This window comes from Carcharhinus amblyrhynchos, chromosome 26 (genome assembly GCF_965287045.1).
Source record: "Carcharhinus amblyrhynchos chromosome 26, sCarAmb.v2.hapA, whole genome shotgun sequence".
Classification (NCBI taxonomy): Eukaryota; Metazoa; Chordata; class Chondrichthyes; order Carcharhiniformes; family Carcharhinidae; genus Carcharhinus; species Carcharhinus amblyrhynchos.
The window spans coordinates 42971718-42991912 of NC_137349.1; the positions used below are offsets into that span (position 1 = coordinate 42971718).

At 45.2% G+C, this 20195-nt stretch overlaps 2 protein-coding genes across 5 annotated transcripts in view; one reads left to right on the forward strand and one right to left on the reverse strand.

Annotated features, from left to right (window-relative positions):
- Positions 1-10466, reverse strand: part of LOC145358497 (ras-related protein Rab-8A) — a 29019-nt gene extending 18553 nt beyond the window's left edge. Inside the window, exons 1-5 of the mRNA XM_080212612.1 lie at positions 10217-10466; positions 6844-6904; positions 3950-4010; positions 3208-3285; positions 1064-1153 (exon numbers count right to left, since the gene is read on the reverse strand). Coding sequence (XP_080068738.1) covers positions 1064-1153; positions 3208-3285; positions 3950-4010; positions 6844-6904; positions 10217-10340 — 414 coding nt within the window. The 5' untranslated portion in view covers positions 10341-10466. The remainder of the gene's footprint in view (positions 1-1063; positions 1154-3207; positions 3286-3949; positions 4011-6843; positions 6905-10216) is intronic.
- Positions 10467-10755: 289 nt separating this feature from the next.
- Positions 10756-20195, forward strand: part of LOC145358494 (uncharacterized) — a 63177-nt gene continuing 53737 nt past the window's right edge. Inside the window, exons 1-2 of one of the 4 annotated variants that reach the window (XM_080212604.1) lie at positions 10756-11339; positions 13583-14013. In XM_080212604.1, coding sequence (XP_080068730.1) covers positions 13610-14013 — 404 coding nt within the window. In that variant the 5' untranslated portion in view covers positions 10756-11339; positions 13583-13609. The remainder of the gene's footprint in view (positions 11340-13582; positions 14014-20195) is intronic. The other 3 variants (XM_080212606.1, XM_080212607.1, XM_080212605.1) reach the window with 3 other exon arrangements.

A 20195-nucleotide genomic window follows, 5' to 3' on the forward strand; every position in this document is an offset into this window, starting at 1 on the left:
ATGGAAACTAGAAGCTGTAGCTGTCAATGAATCCCCTCTCTCCCCAAACCCAGCCTGAACCCAAGCCATCTTGCTCCTTGAGTGGCCATCACTCATCAGGGCCACAGCTTGCCCTCCCTCCAAAATCTTCACCATTCCACCCTACCTTTGCCTTATGCTCTTCATCTTATTCTAGTGGAGTTCAGTCATGCTGAGGTGTCATTTAGTCACAAATCTTTGAAAATTGGCAACTGTTTCCACAATGTTTGAGTGACTAGGGAAGAGGTGGTGTAGCTGTAATGTCACCCAATTGCTAATATTCAGTTGTTACAAAGATACTGGAATGTCTTATTTTACCACTAAGAACTGCCAACAGCCCCCAGTGACAGTTTGGCAAAGTGAAAGTGAAATGCAAAAGCTGGGTCTGGCACTGTGATCACGTTTCTGGATAGAAAGGACTGGGGCAGGTGGAGGAGTTTCTTTTTAATGCTAAAAAGTGAGAAGTAAACTTCAAAGCTGTTTATCCATAGAAAATAAATATTCAGCCTGTCTCAACAATCGATATTCACTGTGTTGGGCAGTCACTGCTTCTTTCCACATTTGAACAGAAGGATATTAAATGAAACAGAATTGACATGGACAGTCAGGTCCAACTACTGTGAAAAGTCAGCCAATGGAAGGAAGGTGGTTTGGAATTATTTTAAGTCTTGCAAGATAACCCAAAATGTGGATAACTGCAAAACATATATTATTTTAGCATTTGTTGAAGACAAATTGCCCTGATTGAATCTGATCATGATTGTTGTTCTGGAGTCACTTTCTCATTTTCACAGAAATAAAACAATTAATGATTTGCTTTTGCTCTCATCTTACTTCAGGACATTTTTGAAGGATACACAGAAAGACGACATATTATCTAAACAACATTAATATTTGATGCAGCTCACAATATCGGGGACCTTCTCGATTACACCAGGCTAGCATAGTCAGATATTTCTCAACCTGGGTACAACCCTAAACGAGACACTCAAGCTTGCTTGATTGAACTCTAGTCAGCTGCAGTTCAGTGTTCTGGGGCTCGTACCTTTTCACCACGTTCTTTGCTGACTTGCCTTTTCTCATTTACATCACACTTGTTCCCAAGGATCATCTTCTCCACATCTGCTGAGGCATGCTAACATAGAAGACAAAAAAACAACTAAAGTGAAAAGGTAACAATTGAATTTGATGTAAACCTGGCCATCATAACGTCCCAATTACCACATAGAAATATGTAAAATTGGAGCATGAGCAGGCCATTTGGCCCTTTGAGCCTATCTGCCTGTTCAACAGCATTACAGCTGATCCTCTCTTTCAACACCATACTCCTACACTCTCCTCAGACTCCCTGACACCTTCAGAGATTAGAGTCTATGACTCTCATCATTCCACAATTTACATGCTCAAATACTCTGACTCACACAAGGTAACAATGGCAAAAATATTGGGTCCAAACGAAGTATAAATTGATACCTAATGAGGCTTCCAGCAGGCCAAAACACTTAAAATGATTTGTCACAGTACAGGTTGAGAGGCGGTAGATTTAAAACTGAGATGAGGAAGAAATACTTCTCACAGATGGTGGTGAAACTGTGGAACTCACTGACCCATAGTGTGGTGGAGTATGAATCATTGAATGGTTTCAAGGAGATAGACATATTTTAATAAAGAGATAGAGGGATATGGGGAACAGGTAGGCAGATAGATTTGAGATCAGGGAGAGATCAGCCATGATCTGATCGAATGGTAGTGCAGGTTTGAAGGGCTGAATTTGCCTACGTCTGCTCTGAATTCCTATGTACCACACCTGGAGTATTGCTTGCCGTTTCGGTGTCCTCATCTGAGGAAGGATGTTCTTGCTGCAGAGGGAGTGCAGCAAAAGTTTACCAGGCTGACAGGACCATCATATGAAAGATGGTTTGGATTATATTCATCCGCGTTTAGAATAATGAGAGGATCTCATAGAAATTTATAAAATTCTAACATGATTAGATTCCGGGTAGATTCAGAAAGAATGTTTCCAATGGTGGGACAGTCCTGGAGTCAAAGTTTGAGGATAAGGGGTAAATCTCTTAGGACCGAGGTGAAGAGAAATTGCTTCACTTGGAGAGTGGAGAATGTGTGGAATTCACTACCACAGAAAGTAGTTGAGGCCAAAATGTTGTGTGATTTCAAGAAGAAATTAGATAATACTTCTTGGGATGAAAAGTATTAAGGGATATGGGGGAGTTTGGGATCAGGGTATTGAATTTGATGATCAACAATAATGAATGGTGGGAACAGGCTCAAAGGAGCGAATGGCCTACTCCTGCTTCTATTTTCCGTATATTTTCGATAAACTAGAGGATTTTGATGAATATTTTGTCACAAAAAAACCAACCCGATTCTGAGCATGTAATACTGGGCAGAACGTTGTGGAATTGGACAAAAAACACAGCCAAACTCTTCACGCTAATCACTCCAATCTCCTTCCTCAGAATGACAAGAATGTCTCAAAAGCCCTCTCATGCACATGTTCCCATGGTAAACTGGTGCTCGAGCTCTTCAGTGAGGCCTCCGCTTTCTGTAAGGAGCAAGAGATTTCAAAAGAATGATCTGTGGATCCTTCAAGTGGAAAGAGTTTGGGCGGGGGGTGCGGGGGGGTAGATCTCACAAAATCAATCATTTGCATGAACTCTCAATAAAAGTGACATCTTTTCCAAACCCTATTTAGTCTCAGATTACTGTTACAGTACTGGAATCGCCAAAAGCCTTGTTCTCATTTCTTAAAACTCAAAGAACAGAAGAGAATGCAAGATTATACTGTGCCTTTCACATTGTCAGGCCGTCTGTCCAAGAGCGCTTTACAACCAATTAGATATTTTTTAATTGCAGCGTCTGTCGTAATGTTAGTAATCACAACATCCAATTTGTATAAAACAAGGAAAATGTTTCTGCTCTTTTTCAAATCACAACACAAGGAATTTCTACATCCATTACTGGGCACACCTCAGTTTAAATGTCTAATCTGAGAGGTGACTCCTCCAGCACTAAGAGAACAGCACTCCTGCAATACTGTACTTATATGCCAGCCTAGATCACATGCTCAAAATGGGGAGTTTGTCAGAGGTAAGTGTGCAACCAGATCTAAGCACGACATAGCAGACTTGCAGGTTTTCCTGGGAAGCCCAATAAAGTTGTAAAACCCACCTCTTCGATATTCCGGATCCAATTCTTGATGTTATCAAAGGACTTCTCATTTGTGATATCATACACCAACATGATTCCCTGCCAAAGCAGAAGTATTAAACTCAGCTTTTGTTAACTAAAACAGCTCTGCAGTAATGAGCAGTGTGTGGCCAATATTTGCACAGCTCAAACAGCAACAATCTACAGAAAAGCATTATTTGCTGAGATCTAAAGACACAAATGTTTTCTAATACTTCATCCCTTATGCACAAAATTCCCAGCTTATTTTATTGACTATTTGGGATAAAATGTTAAATAAGTGAAGACATTATTATAATATTTTAAAATCCTTAGTGCAGGAGGCTGCCATTTGGCCCAATCACACTCAAGCTGTATCCCCGTAACCCCATTGGTAACCCTCCTGAAACTAAAGGGCAATATAGTATGGCCAGTCAACTTAACTTGCATATCTCTGGGCTGTGGGAGAAAACAGGAGAACCCAGAGGAAACCCATGCAGACATGGAGAGAATGTGCAAACTCTACACAGTCAGTCACCCAAGGCCATAATAGAACCCGGGTTCCTGGTGATCTGAGGCAACAGCGCTAACCACTGTGCTACCATGCTGCTTTAGACTTAGAAATATACCCCGTCCTTCACTGCAACTGGATAAATGCACATCGTCCAGCCTTCCCATCATTTGTTACATTAATAACCCCAATTAGCAGGCACTGTATGAAGTTGTTGTAGCAGTGACACCTTACCATGGCTCCTCGATAGTACGCAGTGGTGATTGTTCGAAAACGCTCCTGCCCGGCAGTATCCCTAGGAGATTTGAACAGATTTAGTTACATTAGAGTCTTCGGCCCAACTTGTCCATGCTGCCTTTTTTTTAAAACTCCTAAGCTAATCTTGTGATGTTAAATCAATTTTTCCATTAACTTATTTATTTCACCTTCCTTTGTCTTGTGCAAAGAAACATCTCTGAAGCTCATAAAATTATTGTCCTCTGAGATTTTCAAGCACTTCACTGATTAATCTGCCATACGTTCCCTTTACTCCAGTCACACAAGGGGATTAAGTGCACTTGCACTGCCTTCTCACTTGAGTTGGGATTGAATTAAGACTGCTTAGCTGGATGTTTGCTGTAAGGTAGTATGTCGCAGCAATGTCAAACACAGTTCCTACTTACTGCAGCTACTTCGAATCAGTCAGTGAGATGATACGGGGTTTTGTCAAGTGCCACCAATCTAGTCACATTAAATCTTTCATCTCAGTTGGCAGTTAGTGGCCTATGATGGCCTATGCTCCATTAGACTCCTGGTCACTGAATAAATCTCTCATCATCTAAACTGGGCGAGCAGTGTTCATGGCCTTCTTCCCTTCCAGCCACTGGCTTCTTTCTTGAGGCACTGGCTCAGTCCCTTTCAAAACCCAGTCAATTCCACCTCTTCCAAGAAAAATGACCCTTGACCCATCAGGCTGTATTGAACCCTGACCTACCTCCAGGTTGTCATCCTTTTTGAATGGATTGCTTCCTTCATGCTCATGATTCCCAAAGTCGAGTTGAGTAATTTGTACAGCACCCACACTGCTCACAGCTGAAACCAGTCTAATTAAGTGCTAGGTGGACAATCTCCTGGCAGAATCCTACACCACAGAAGACCCTTCGAGTCTATGCTAGTTCTATCCAATGAGTGTCACTGCCCTTCTTTCCTCATTAGCCTGTAAGTATTCAACCTTCGCTTTTGAAAGTTCCCAGTGAATCTACTTCCAACAACCTTTCAGGTAATGCATTTCAGTTCACAGCAACTTGGGATAGAATTTCAACTGCATGCCTGTCCCACAGATAAAGCATTTCTAGCAATGGATTATTTTCCCACATCCAACATTACAAAGAACAAAGAACAACACAGCACGGGAAACAGGCCCTTTGGCCCAACGAGCCCGCGCCGCCATTTCAACATTGTGAGTCCCCTCTCCACCCATGACCCTCATCTACACCCACGGCAATCCACATTGGAAACCAGATTGAGGGGAGACTAATTTAGGGACAATTTGTTACACCAATCAGCCTAAGAGCACATCTTTGGAGTGTGGGAGGAAACCGGAGCACCCGGAGAAAACCCACGCAAGCACGGGGAGAATGCGCAAACTCCCACAGACACTGGCCCAAATCCATGTATCTGCACAGCAAACAGTGATAGTCACTGAGCTGTCGTGTTGCCCATCAGCTGGTCCAGTTTAAGCGTACACTAACGACGTGAAGCACTAGGCTACTCTCGAAACATCCAAGAGCAGCCCTCGCACAACCCACCGCGTGTATGCCCCTTGTTGGGCAACAAGGCGGACCGAATCATCAGTGGATTAAAAGAGAAAAACATCAATACCGTGCACATCCTTATACAAACATTCAAGGGAATCCCCAGAAGCTCAAAAGTAAAACAAGTGAGCCAGAAAATATGTTGGAAGGTCCATTGGAATCAATTGATTCCCAGGGACGTCCCAAGGCTCTTGATCTTTATTTAAAACATTCTCCTATATCCCTCCATCCCGCTCGTGTGCCTAAGTATCCCTTAAACAACTCGAGTGTGCCTGCCTCCACCACCTTACTTGGCAGTGCATTCCATACCTACAACCCTCTGTGTGAAAAACCTCCCTCAAACATCCGAATTATACCTCGCCCCCCTCACCCTAAGCCCGTGGCCCCTCGTAATGTGTGTTTCCAATCTAGGAAAAAGCTTACCACTGTTTACTCTGTCTATACCCTTTATAATCTTATACACCTCTATCAGATCTCCCCTCGTACTCCCTCTTTCTAAGGAAAACAGCCCCAATTTGCCCAATCATTCCTCATAACCCAGTCCTTCCATACCAGGCAACATCCTGGTAAACCTCCTCTGCACTCACTCCAGGGTCTCCACGTCTTTCCGGGAGTAAGGCGACCAGAACTGGACTCAGTACTCCAAATGCGGCCTAACCAACGTTTTATACAACTGCAACATTAGACGCCAGCTCTTGTACGCAATACCCCTTCCTATAAAGGCTAACAAACTGTAAGCTTTCTTCACAACCTTCTCCACCTGTACTGCCACCTTCAAAGACTTGTGCACTTGCACCCCGAGGTCCCTCTGCATTTCTATACTCTTAATAGGTCTACCCATTATCATATAACTCCCCCCTACATTATTTCTTCCAAAATGCATCACCTCACATTTACCTGGATTAAATTCCATCTGCCATTTATCTGCCCAATATACCAGCCTATCTATATCCTGTTGTATTGCCTGACACTGCTCCTCACTGTCTGCCAGTCCAGCCATCTTAGTGTCATCTGCAAACCTGCTTGAGAACATATCTCAAGAATATTCATTTCCACATGACCTATCCCCACTTCTAGAGTTTGCAGTGGCTCAAGCTGTAACACCCGCAGTTCCAAATTTTATTCTGCAGAACCTTCAGGACCATCAATTATAATATTCCTTTGGTAAGAAACCACTGTGACTTTGATTGATTAACTGACAGACAAACAGGCATTTCAACTGAGCTGTATGCAGCGATGTCACTAATAGAACCAGAAGTCTTCATGACAAGAGTCAGATTTCAAGAGTCAGACGCACTCAGCATGATAAAGGGAGAGCAGTTCTACAACCCTCACCATATTTGTAGCTTGATTTTCTTTCCATCCAATTCAATTGTTCGGATTTTAAAATCAATACCTGAAAAGCAGAGAAAACAAAAAGTTAAGAGATTCATAGACTTTTACAGAACAGGAAGTCATTCAGTCCATTGTTTCCACGCTGGTCAATAAAGATCTGGCTACACTAATCCCATTTTCCAGCGCTTGGCCCATAGCCCTGGAGGTTACAGCAGAACAAGCAAATATCTAAACATTTCTTAAATGTTACGACGGTTTCTGATTCAGCCATCCTTTCAGGCAGCGAGTTCCAAACTCCCACCACCCTCTAGATGAGAGAGTTTCTCCTCACTCCCCTCTTAGACTTCGACTTCTTTCTTAAATCTATGCCCCCTAGTTATTAACCACTCTGCTAATGTTAAAGATCTTATACGCCTCTATCGGGTCCCTTCTCAGCCTCAACTGCTCCAAGGAAAATAGCCCCAGTCCATCCAGTCTCTCTCAGCTCAAACTTTCAGCTAGGCAGCATCCTGGTAAATCTCCTCTGCACCCTCTCCAGTGCAATCACATCTTTCCTATAATGTGATGAACAGAACTGCACACAGTACTCCAGCTGTGGCCCATCAGTGTTTCTTTTATATAGCTCCATCAAAACCTCCCTGCTCTTGTATTTTATGCCTCAGGTAATGAAAGCAAGTATCCCATATATCTTCTTAGCCTCTTTTATCTATCTGCCCTGCCATCTTCAGGGATTGTGGAGTCACCCTCCAAGGTCCTCTGATGTTCAGAATTATCCAAGGTCCTACTGTTCATAATCTAATTCATTAGCTTGTCAGACCTCTCCAATTGCGTTAGCTCACACTTTTCCACGTTGAATTCCCTTTACCATTGCTCTGCCCACCTGACCAATCTATTGATATCATCCTAGTGTGTGGCTGTCCTCTCACTATTTATCACCCTACCAATTTTTAAAATTATACAGGGCCCTGATAAGGCCACACCTGGAATACTGCGTGCCGTTTTGGTCTCCTTATCTGAGGAAGAATGTTCTTGCTACAGACTGTGCAGAGAAGGATTACCAGATTGGTTCTTGGGATGGTGGGACTTGAGTTGGTTTGAATTGTATTTGCTGGAGTTAAGAATGAGAGGAAATCTCACAGAAAACTATAAAATTCTAACAAGACTATGCAGGGTAGATTCAGGAAGTATGTTCCTGATGGCAGGTGTGTCCAGAACCAGAGGTAATAGGAATATAGGAACAGGACCAGACCATTCAACCCCTTGAGCCTGATCTGCCAATCTATGAGATCATGGCTGATCTGTGGCCTAACTTCGTATGCCTTTGGTCCGTATCCCTTAATACCTTTGCTTAATTCAAATTTATCTCTGATTTAAAATAAGCAACTGACCCAGCATCAACTGCCATTTGTGACAGAGTTCCAAACCTCTATCACCCTGTGTGTGTAGAAGTGTTTCCCAACATCTCTTCTGAATAGTCTGGCCCTAATTTTTAGATTAATACCAGAATCTCCAACCAGTGGAAATAGTTTACCTTTATCTATCCTGTCTTTTCCTGTTAATTCTTGAAGACTTTGATCAGATCTCCTCTCAACCTTTTAAATTCTAGAGAAAACAGGCCTAATTTGTATAATCTCGCCTCATAATTAAACCTCCGAAGTCCAGGTATCATTCTTCTGAAGCTCCATTGCACTCGCTCCAAGGCCAATATAATCTTCCCTAGATGTAGTGCCCAGATCCGCTCACAGTTGTCCAAGTGGGGTTTAACCAGGGTTCTATATTGCTGCAGAATAACTTCTCCATCCTTATTCTCCAGTCCTCTATATATAAAGGCCAGCATTCCATTAGCCTTCTTGATTATTTTCTGCACCATGTGGTATTTTAAAGATCTATGCACCTGAACCCCGCCCCCCCACCATCTCTTTGGACATCTACTGTATATAATTTCGTACCACCTAGAAAATACCCTCATCTATTCATTTTCAGTTCAAAATGAAAGATCTCATACATTTAGATTGAAATCCACCTACCACTTTTGCCCATTCACCTAGTCTATCAATATCCCTTCATAATTTTGTTAACATCTACACTGACTAAAATGCTGCCAAACTTAAATTTCACCAGTAAATTTGGATCATAGAATTTCTACAGTACAGAAGCCATTCAGCCCATCAAATCTGCACAGACTCTTTGACAAAGTACCTTTCCCAGGCCCTCTCTCCATTCTTTGATTCTGTACTCACATGAAACAATTCTTATTTTGTCTGTTGTCTTTGCCCTGTACCTCTTTATTTCCCTTATCCCCCTTTTATTGTGTAACTCCACTGTGGACCCCCTTTCCAAGTTCTGATTTCATGTAAACAAATCCTCTAATTTTATCGCAAGTTTGCTGTGGAGTTATTAATAGAGGGTTGGATCACTTCAAAACTGAAGGGTTGGGGAAAATGCTTCACCATTTAAAAGGGGAAATCATTTTTCTAAAAACCACCACTTTTCTGATTCTGGACAGATGGCAAGAAATGAAATCAGAGCTATTTTTATTTAAACACCCTCCTATTCATAACATAATGAAAACACCAAACAGAAACTGAGTAGAGAATGCAGAAGCAAGGAACTTCTTCATAACAACAGGAAAACAATGCAGATACTGAAAATCTGAAATGTAAACAAAGTACTGGATGATCTCAATTCCATAGACATCTTTGGACTCAAAATGTTAACACTATTTCTCTGCCAGGCCTGATTAGGGAACACATTACCCTTACCTCCGCTTCCCATGGTCTGCAATAATTCTCAATAGGATTTGTATCTAGCCTGCCCACACAGGATCTCACAAAGACAATGTTTCTGAGGGAATTCAGTTCCTCTTGTGATGCTCATAAATGAAATATACGAGAATAGCAGGAGCCAGGTTTGCAGACACCGCTAATAACTTCCATGCGCATTAACTGCTAAAGTAACAATGCTCATTGTGCTGGGAATCCAGGCTCAGTAAAAGTCTACATTTTGTTCCCTTATTAAAATAGACTCAGCATCCAAACTCCAGGGAGATCCCCGTGATGTTTAGCTCCCAGGTTCCTGGCCCAGTGCAACAAGACAACTGTGTGCGCGAACTGTTCAATGCTCTTGGCTTTGGCCAGGAGCTGCAATCAGTGAATCCCCACCCGGATCAAGCAAGCGGGCAAACAGCCCACAACAAGACAAACAGCCGCTCAGAACCGCAGCCGGAGGCTGGGCACGGGGTTTAGCAGCTCAGAAACCGCGGCCGGGAGAACTGTCCCCGGTAGCGGCACCCTGGCTGTCCTTTCTGGGAAAGCCCGCGGCCTCGGCCCAGCCCGGAAGAAGATGCAGCAGCCGTCGCTACGCAGCTCGGTACCGATGGTGGAGATGAAGGTGGTGTTGAAAGCATCCTCGGAGAAGCGGAACAGCACACAGGTCTTGCCCACACCGCTGTCGCCGATCAGCAGCAGCTTGAAGAGATAATCGTAGGTCTTCGCCATGGCCGCCTCCCGCGCCTAGCTCCGCCGGAAGTCCCGCCTTCCAGCCTCTCATTGGTCCGTGCCGCGGAGGCTCCCCCGTGGATTGGCCACCAGACTGTACCCCGCCCCCTGACTCGCAGCTGGTTGGTCAGCTCCACTGTCAATCATTAACGTCACCGTGCCCTCTCGCACCCTTTCGATTTTGACAACTGTTTCCGCCGCGGGAAGCGTCGGTGCTGAGAGTGGCTGAAGCTGGACACCCGGGCTGGGACCCGCAGGCTGCTTACTACCGCTCTCAGCGACCACTCCGCTCGCTGCCTGTGTGCCGCTGGAGAGTGGGAATGGGCCTGGAGGACCAGGCCTCGACTCCCGGAGCGGAGCCTCTTGACTCCCGGAACGTTCTTTGTTATTCCGGAAGTGAGGTCACGGGGAGTTGAGGTTCCGGCTTGGCGCCCGGGGAGAGTTACCACAGGCCGGGGCTTAGGCCTGGAGCTCGGGCAGAGTCACCACCGGCCGGGGCTTAGGCCTGGAGCCCGGGGACGGTCACCACCGGCCGGAGCTTGGGCCTGGAGCTCGGGCAGAGTCACCACAGACCGGGACAGGGGGCCGTTTAGGCGCAGTCTCAGTGCCAGAGGGGTCAGAGATCTCCCCTCCCCCCAGGGTGAGGGGTCAGTAGATTGAGTTACTGAGGACTGTCTAGAGTGAGTACCCCCTCCACAAGAGTGAGGGGCCAGTGATGATTGCCCTCCCCCAGAGTGTTCCTTTGTAATTGTCCAGTATCACTGGGACTTCAGCAGAGGTGGCTGATCAGTTGGGAAACTGTTAGAATCCATTGTTAAGGAAATCATAACAACTCACTTGGAAAATCAAAGAACAGTCCATCAGAGTCAGCATGGTTTTGTGAAGGGTAAATCGTGTTTGACTAATTTGCTAGAGTTCTTTGAAGATGTAACAAGCAAGGTGGATAATGGGAATCCTGTAGTATTTGATAAGGTCCCATGTAAAAGATTAATACACAAGGTAAGATCACATGGTGTTGGGGATAATTTATTAGCCTGGGTAGGGAATTGACTAACCAATGCAAAACAGAGTTGTGATAACTTTGTCTTTTTCTGGTTGACCAGTAGCAAGGTCCTTAGGCCCAAACTATTTGTGATCTATATTAATGACTTGGCTGCAAGGATACAATGTATTGTAGTCAAATTTACAGATGCCAGTAAAATAGGTAGGATAGTAAGTTGCAATGAGAAAGTAAGAAATTTACCAGCTGATATGGATAGGTTCAGCAAATGAGCCAAAGTTTGGCAGCTGGAATTTAATGTGGATAAGTGTGAGATTATCCATTTTGGTGGGAAAAACAGAAAGGAAACATATTATCTTAATGGAGAGAAACTGCTTTGGTGCAGAGGGGATCTGGATATCCTTGTGCATGAATTGCAAAAAACAAGTATGCAGTTACAGCAGGAAATGAGGAAAGCAGATGGAATTTTGGCAAAGGAATACAGGGATTGAATATAAAAGTAGGGAGGTCTTGATGCAACTGTACAGGGCACTGGTGAGGCCGCAGCTGGAGTACTGTGTGCAGTTTTGGTCACCGCACTTACGCAAGGATATTTTGGCCTTGGAGGGAGTGCAGAGGAGGTTTACTAGGCTGATACCGGAGTTGAGGGGGTTGAACTATGAGGAGAGGCTGAATAAACTAGGCTTGTACTCGTTAGAGTTTAGAAGAATGAGGGGAGATCTCATTGAGACATATAAGATGATGAATGGGATGGATAGGATAGAGGTGGAGAGGCTCTTCCCGCTTAGAAAGAACAGTAGGACTAGTGGGCACAGCCTCAAGATAAAGGGGGGGCGGTTTAGAACGGAGTTGAGGAGGAACTTCTTCACTCAAAGGGTGGTGAATCTCTGGAATTCTCTGCCCGTTGAAGTGGTGGAGGCTGCCTCGCTGAATATATTTAAGACGTGGGTTGATAGGTTTTTGATAGGCAAGGGGATTAAGGGTTGTGGGGAGAGGGCGGGAATGTGGAACTGAGACATGACAGATCAGCCATGATCTTATTGAATGGCGGGGCAGGCTCGAGGGGCTAGATGGCCTACTCCTGCTCCTATTTCTTACGTTCTTATGTTATGTTCTTATGTTCAATATGAAAGTAGGAAAGTGTTGCTACAACTGTAGAAGGCATTACTGAACCACTCCTAGAGCACTGTGTACAGTTTTGGTCCCCTTACAGAAGGAGGGATGTAGTTGTATTGGAGTTGGTTCAGAGGAGGTTCACTAGATTGATTCCAGAGTTGAGGGTTTGTCTTATGAAAAGAGATTGTGCATTTTAGGTCTCTAAAGTTGCAAGAATGAGAAGAGACCTAATTGAGGTATATTAGATGATGAGGGGGATTAACAAAGTAGATGGAGAGAGGATGTTGTCTCTTGAGGCAAGCTCGAACAAGAACTCATTGTTTTAGAATAAAGGGTGGCAGCTTTAAAACAGAAATGAGGAGAAACCACTACTCTCCTGGGGTGGGGAGTCTGTGTAATTCAATACTCCAGAATGTGGTGGATGCTGAGACATTGAGTAAATTTGAGGAGAGAGACAGATTTTAAATTAATGATGAGGTTGAAGGGTTATGGTGAATGGGCAGGAAAGTGGAGTTGAGGCCAAGATGAGATCAGCCATGATCATATTGAATGGCAGAGCGGGCTCCAGGGGCTGTATTGCCTCATCCTGCTTCTAGTTCTTATCAGGGTGTGTGAAATATTCCCGCCATGAACACTTGAACATGGTTAAAAGACCCAGCAATGCAATTGTGTTGAGATTCTGTTGCCCACGCATGCATTATGCCTGAAAAATTCCAACAGTCTAGTCTTCAATTATAACTGCCAATAATGATGAGAAATCATTCAAGTGAACTCCTCCTTTTGCTCCACTGTTGGCAACCATTCTGTTAACTGTTTCTTGTCCTCTAAGACACTTTTTATATCCAATTTTTGAAAAGCCCTTTAGTCATCCTTCCTAATATCCCTTTCCTTGGCATCAGATGCATTTCCCGTTGACACTTTTGAGATGTCAATGTTTTGTTTAAATTTAAAGGGGATGTGTAGATACAAGTTACTTTGTATAGATAACCTAGCTTATACGTAAGAGGGTTAAAGTTTGTGCAACACATTCATATGTTTGTAAAACTCCAGGGCAGACAGTGCTGAACAAACCAGAAACAGAAAACATCACTGCTTCCTATTAAGGTTTCGCTATCTTGCATTACAGGGCCAAATTAAATTTTTTGGTGCTCTGATGACAATGGAACCAGAGGCAGAGGTACCAGAGATCCCAGTTGTTCCCAGTGTAAAGCAGGAGCCCACAGGAAAGGCACCAGCAACCAGGTTGGACAGTTCATGTCCCACAGCATTCAATGGCAATTTGCAGGAAAACAGGGTGCCTTCAACTCCAGAGACGAAAGAACCCGAGGCTGCCCAGTGGACAGAGTGTCTGAATGCTGAACATTCCTGCTTTTCAGAGGAGCTCAAGCTGGCTTTGCAAAGTGACCGGAATCTTGTGCGGAGCTACACTTACACGAGTGATGACTCTTCAAGCGCCGGCGATTCATCTCCATCTTCTAGCACGAATCTTGCTGAATCTGATGAACTGTCATCAGAGAAGAATGAAGGAAGGATGACACTGTGGACAGGAACCTACAGGTAGGAACTAGAGTTCCTTTGGCATGACAAAAGAGTTATTCTTTGTCTGCATCCCAAGAGGGCGGGGGGTGGGTGAAAAGCATCAAAGCTTTGAATTGTAGAAACACAAAATTTTGTGGTACAAAAGAATAAGAACATAAGAAATAGGAGCAGGAGTAGGCCATCTAGTCTTTCGAGCCTGCCCCGCCATTCAGTAAGATCATGGCTGATCTGAAGTGGATCAGTTCCACTTTCCCGCTCTCTCCCCATAACCCTTAATTCCCTTGTCTGTCAAAAACCTATCTACCCGTGACTTAAATATATTTAGCGAGGCAGCCTCCACCACTTCAACAGGCAGAGAATTCCAGAGATTCACCACCGTTTGAATGAAGAAGTTCCTCCTCAACTCCGTTCTAAACTGCCACCCTGCTCCTTATCTTGAGGCTGTGCCCTCTAGTCCTGCTATCTTTTCTGAGCGGGAAGAATCTCTCTACCTCTACCCTATCCATCCCTTTCGTTATTTTATACGTCTCTATAAGATCCCCCCTCATCCTTCTAAACTCCAACAAGTACAGACCCAGTCTATTTAGCCTCTCTTCATAGTCCAACCCCCTCAACTCCGGTATCAGCCTAGTGAACCTCCTCTGCACACCCTCCAAGGCCAAAATATCCTTGCGCAAGTGCGGCGACCAAAACTGCACACAGTACTCCAGCTGCGGCCTCACCAGTGCCCTGTACAGTTGCAGCAAGACCTTCCTGCTTTTATATTCAATCCCCCTCGCTATAAAGGCCAGCATTCCATTCGCCTTCTTGATCACCTGCTGCACCTGCAGACTGGGTTTTTGCGACTCGTGCACAAGGACCCCCAGGTCCCTCTGCGCCATAGCATGCTGCAGCTTTTCGCCCTTTAAATAGTAATTCCTCCTACTATTATTCCTGCCAAAGTGGATAACCTCACACTTGCTAACATTGTACTCCATCTGCCAGGTCCTTGCCCACTCACTCAGCCTATCCAGATCCCTCTGCAGACTTTCCACACCCTCCGCACAATTTGCTTTTCCACTCATCTTCGTGTCATCAGCAAATTTCGTCACCCTACACTCAGCCCCCTCCTCCAGATCATCTATATAAATGGTAAATAGCTGAGGCCCCAGCACCGATCCCTGCAGCACTCCACTAGTCACCAACCGCCAATCAGAATAGCACCCATTGATACCAACTCTCTGCTTGCTATTAGACAACCAATCCTCTATCCACGCTAACACCTTACCCCCAACTCCATGCACCCTAACCTTCTGAGCAATCTTTTGTGAGGCACCTTTTCAAACGCCTTTTGAAAATTGAGAAACACCACATCCACCAGCTCCCCTCTGTCTACCGCACTAGTCACATCCTCATAGAAATCCAATAAATTCATCAAACACGACTTCCCCTTAACGAATTCGTGCTGCGTCTGCTCTACCAAACCATTCCTTTCTAGGTGCCTCGCTATTTCTTCTTTGATGACGGATTCTAGCATTTTTCCAACTACAGACGTTAAACTAACTGGCCTATAATTCCCTGCCTTTTGTCTGCTACCTTTTTTAAACAGCGGCATAACATTAGCCATTTTCCAATCTTCCGGCACTTCCCTGGAATCCAGCGAATTTTGGTAAACAATCACTAAGGCATCCACTATCACCTCTGCCATTTCCTTCAGGATGCCAGTTTTTAAAAATTCATTCGGGAGAACTGAGCATTACTGGCTAGGCCAGAATTTATTGCCCATCCTTAATTGTGTTTGAGAATATGGTGGTGATTTGCCATCTTAAACCATCTTAAAATTTGCTGATGACACCAAGATTGGTGGAACGGCAAATTGTGCGGAGGGTATGGAGAGTCTGCAGAAGGATCTAGATAGGCTGGGCGAATGGGCCAGGAACTGGCAAATGGAATTTAATGTTGGCAAGTGCGAGGTGGTCCACTTTGGTAGGAATAATGGTAGGGAGGATTATTACTTACGTGGTGAAAAACTGCAGCAGGCGACGGTGCAGAGGGACCTCGGGGTCCTTGTGCTTGAGTCGCAAAAACCCAGCCTGCAGGTGCAGCAAGTGGTCAGGAAGGCGAATGGGATGCTGGCCTTCATAGCGAGGGGGATTGAATATAAAAGTAGGGAGGTCTTGCTGCGGCTGTATAGGGCATTGGTGAGGCCGCAGCTGGAGTACTGTGTGCAGTTTTGGGTGCCGTACTTACGCAAGGATATTTTGGCCTTGGAGGGAGTGCAGAGGAGGTTTACTAGGCTGATGTCGGAGTTGAGGGGGTTGAGCTATGAGGAGAGGCTGAATAAACTAGGCTTGTACTCGTTAGAGTTTAGGAGAATGAAGGGGGATCTCATTGAGACATATAAGATGATGAATGGGATGGATAGGATAGAGGTGGAAAGACTCTTCCCGCTCAGAAAGGACAGTAGGACTAGGGGGCACAGCCTCAAGATAAAGGGGGTGCGGTTTAGAACGGAGTTGAGGAGGAACTTCTTCACTCAAAGGGTGGTGAATCTCTGGAATTCTCTGCCCGTTGTGGAGGCTACCTCGCTAAATATTTTTAAGACGCGGGTTGATGGGTTTTTGATAAGAGAGGAGATTAAGGGTTATGGGGAGAGGGCAGGAATGTGGAACTGAGCCACGACAGATCAGCCATGATCTTATTGAATGGCGGGGCAGGCTCGAAGGGCTAGATGGCCTACTCCTGCTCCTATTTCTTATGTTCTTATGTAAATGCATATGGTGTAGGTATAGTACTGTTAGGGAGGGAGCTCCATGATTTTGACCCAGCGACTGCGAAGGAATGGCGATATATTTTCAAATCAGGATGGTGAGTTACTTGGAAGGTAACTTTTTTTTATTCACTTGTGGAACATGGGTGTCGCTGGCTGACCAGCATTTATTGCCCATCCGTAGTTACCCTTGAGAAGGTGGTGGTGAGCTTCCTTCTTGAATCACTGCAGTCTGTGTGCCATTAGGGAGCGAATTCCAGAATTTTGACCCAGCGACTGAAGGAACAGCGATATATTTCCAAGTCAGGATGGTGAGTGGCTTGAAAGGAAACTTGCAGGTGGTGGTGATGTTCCTATGTATCTGCTGCATTTGTTCTTCTAGGTGGAAGTGGTTGTGGGTTTGGAAGGTGCTGTCTAAGGATCTTTGGTGAATTGCTGCAGTGCATCTTGTAGATAGTACACAATGCTGCTACTGAGCATTGGTGGTGGAGAGAGCAGATGTTTGTAGATGTAGTGCCAGTCAGGAGGGTTGTTTTGTCCTTGATGATGTCAAGCTTCTCGAATGTTGTTGGAGCTCCAGCCATCCAGGCAAGTGGGGAGTATTCCATCATACTCCAGACTTGTGCCTTTAGATGATGGACAGGCTTTGGGGAATCAGGAGGTGAGTAACTTGCCGCATATTCCTAGCCTCTGACCTGCCCTTGTAGCTACTGTGTTTGTGGTGAGTCCGGTTGAGTTTCTGGTCAATGGTAACCCCGAGGATGTTGACAGTGAGGGATTCGGTGATGGTAACATGTCAAGGGCCGGTGGTTAGAGTGTCTCTTATTGGTGAAAGTCATTGCTTGGCAGTTGTGTAGTGCAAATGTTATTTTCCACTTGTCAGCCCAAGCCTGGAGATTGTCCAGGTCTTGTTGCATTTGAACATGGTCTGCTTCGGTATCTGAGGAGTCGTGAATGGTGCTGAACATTGCACAATCATTGGCCAACATCCCCACTTCTGACCTTGTGACGGAGGGAAGGTCATTGATGAAGCAGCTGAAGATGGTTGGGCCTAGGACATTACCCTGAGGAACTCCTGCAGAAATGTCCTGGAGCTGGGATGGCTGACCTTCCAGCACAACCATCTTCCTATGTACCTGGTTATGACTCTAACCAGCAGAGTGTTTGCCTCCTGATTCCCATTGATTCTAGTTTGACTAGGGCTCCTTGATGCCACACTCGGTTGAATGTGGTCTTGATGTCAAGGGCTGTCACTCTCATATCACCTCTGGAACTCAGCTCTCTTATCCATATTTGAACCAAGGTTGTAATGAGATCAGGATCTGAATGGCTCTAGTGAAACCCAAACTGAGTGTCACTGAGCAGGTTACTGCTGAGCAGGTGCTGCTTGACGGCACTGTTGATAACCCCTTCATCATTCTACTGATGATCGAGATGATCTACTGATCTACTGATGATCTACTGATGATCTTCTACTGACTGAGCGATAATTGGCTGGATTGGATTTGTCCTATTTTTTGTGAACAGGATATACCTGGGCAATTTTCCACATTGTTGAGTAGATACCAGTTTTGTGACTGTACTGGGAGAGCTTGGCTAGGGGAGTGGCAAGTTTTGGTGCACAAGCCTTTAGTACTGTTGCCGGAATGTCATCAGGGCCCATTGTCTTTGCCGTATTCAATGCCTCCAACTGTTTTTTTTTGATATCACGTGGAGTGAATCGAATTGGCTGGAGGCTGGCATCTGAGATGCTGGGGACCATTGGAGGAGGCTGAGATGGATCATCCACTCGGCACTTCTGGCTGAAGATTGCTCTGAATTGTCTTTTGCAGTGATGTGCTGGGCTCCTCCATCAATGAGGAAGGGGATATTTGTGGAGCCTCCTCTTCCAGTGAGTTGCTTAATTGTCCGTCACCATTCTTGACTGGATGTGGAAGGACTGCAGAGCTTTGATCTGATCCGTTGGCTGTTGGATCGCTTAGCTCTGTCTACCACTTGCTGTTTTTGCCAGTTGGCATGTAAGTAGTTCTGTGTTGTAGCTTCACCAGGTTGATGCCTCATATTTAAGATTGCCAGGTGCTGCTCCTGGCATGCCCTCCTCATTCTCCATTGAGTCAGAGTTGATTCCCCAGGCTTGATGGTAATGGTTGAGTGGGGGATATGCTGTTCCATAAGGTTGCAGATTGTGCAGGCGTACAGTTCCACTGCTGTTGGCCCACAGCGCCTCAAGGATGAGGCTAGACTGAGTTGCTAGATTGGTTCAAGCTCTGTCTCATTTGGCACGGTAAGCCACCTGCAGGTGGTTGTGTTCCCATGTGTTTGTTGCCCTTGTCCTTCTAGATGGTAGTGGTTGAGGATTTGGAAGGTGCTGTCTAAGGAACCTTGGTTGGAGTTCCTGCAATGCATCTTGTACACATTGCTGTAGCAGCATTGTAGCGGAGGGAGTGAATGTTTGTGGATGTGGTGCCAATCAAATTGGCTGTTTTGTCCTGGATGGCAGCAAGCTTGTTGAATGTTGTTGGAGCTGCACCCATCCAGATAAATGGAGAGCATTCCATCACGCTCCTGACTTGTGCCTTATAAATGGTGGACAGACTTTGAGGAGTCAGGAGGGGAGTTACTCACTGCAGCATTCCTAGCTCTGACCTGCTCTTGTAGCCACAGTATTTATGTGGTTGGTTTACTTCCTTTCTAGTGAATGGAAACCCCCAGGATGTTGATAATGGTACATACGAACTTATGAAATAGGAGCAGGAGTAGGCCATTTGGCCCCTTGAGCCTGCTCCACCATTCAGTGAGATCGTGCCTGATATTGCGTTGAGTTCTACATTCCCATTGACTCCCAGTAACCTTAGATTCACGTTAGGCGCATGAATCAATCTTCCTCCACCTTAAAAATATTCAATGATCCCGTCCCTACCATCTGAGGCAGAGTTCCAAAATCACACAACCCTCAGAAACCATTTCTCTTTATCAAGCAGTGCCCCCCAGTCCTGGATTCACCTGTAAGAGAAACTTCCTTTCCATGTTCACCTTGTTGACATCTTTCAGGATCTGTTATACTTCAGTCAAGTCACTCTCCTGAAATCCAGTGGAAACGTGCCTAGTGTGTCGAACTTTTCCACACAAGAATGCCTGCTTATTCCAGGTGCGTGGCTCAGTGGTTAGCACTGCTGCCCGGGACCCGGGTTCAACTCCAGTCTTGGGTGACTGTCTATGTGGAGTTTGCACATTCTCCTAGTGTCTGTGTAGGTTTCCTCTGCGTGCTCCAGTTTTCCCCTCTCACTCCAAAAGTGTGGGGGTTGGGTTGATTGGCCATGATAAATTACCTCTTAGTGTCAGGGGGATTAGCTGGGGTAACTATGTGGTGTTATGGGATAAGGTCTGAGTGGAATTGTGATCGGTGCAGACTTGACGAGCCGAATGTAGGATTTTATGATTCCGTCAATCT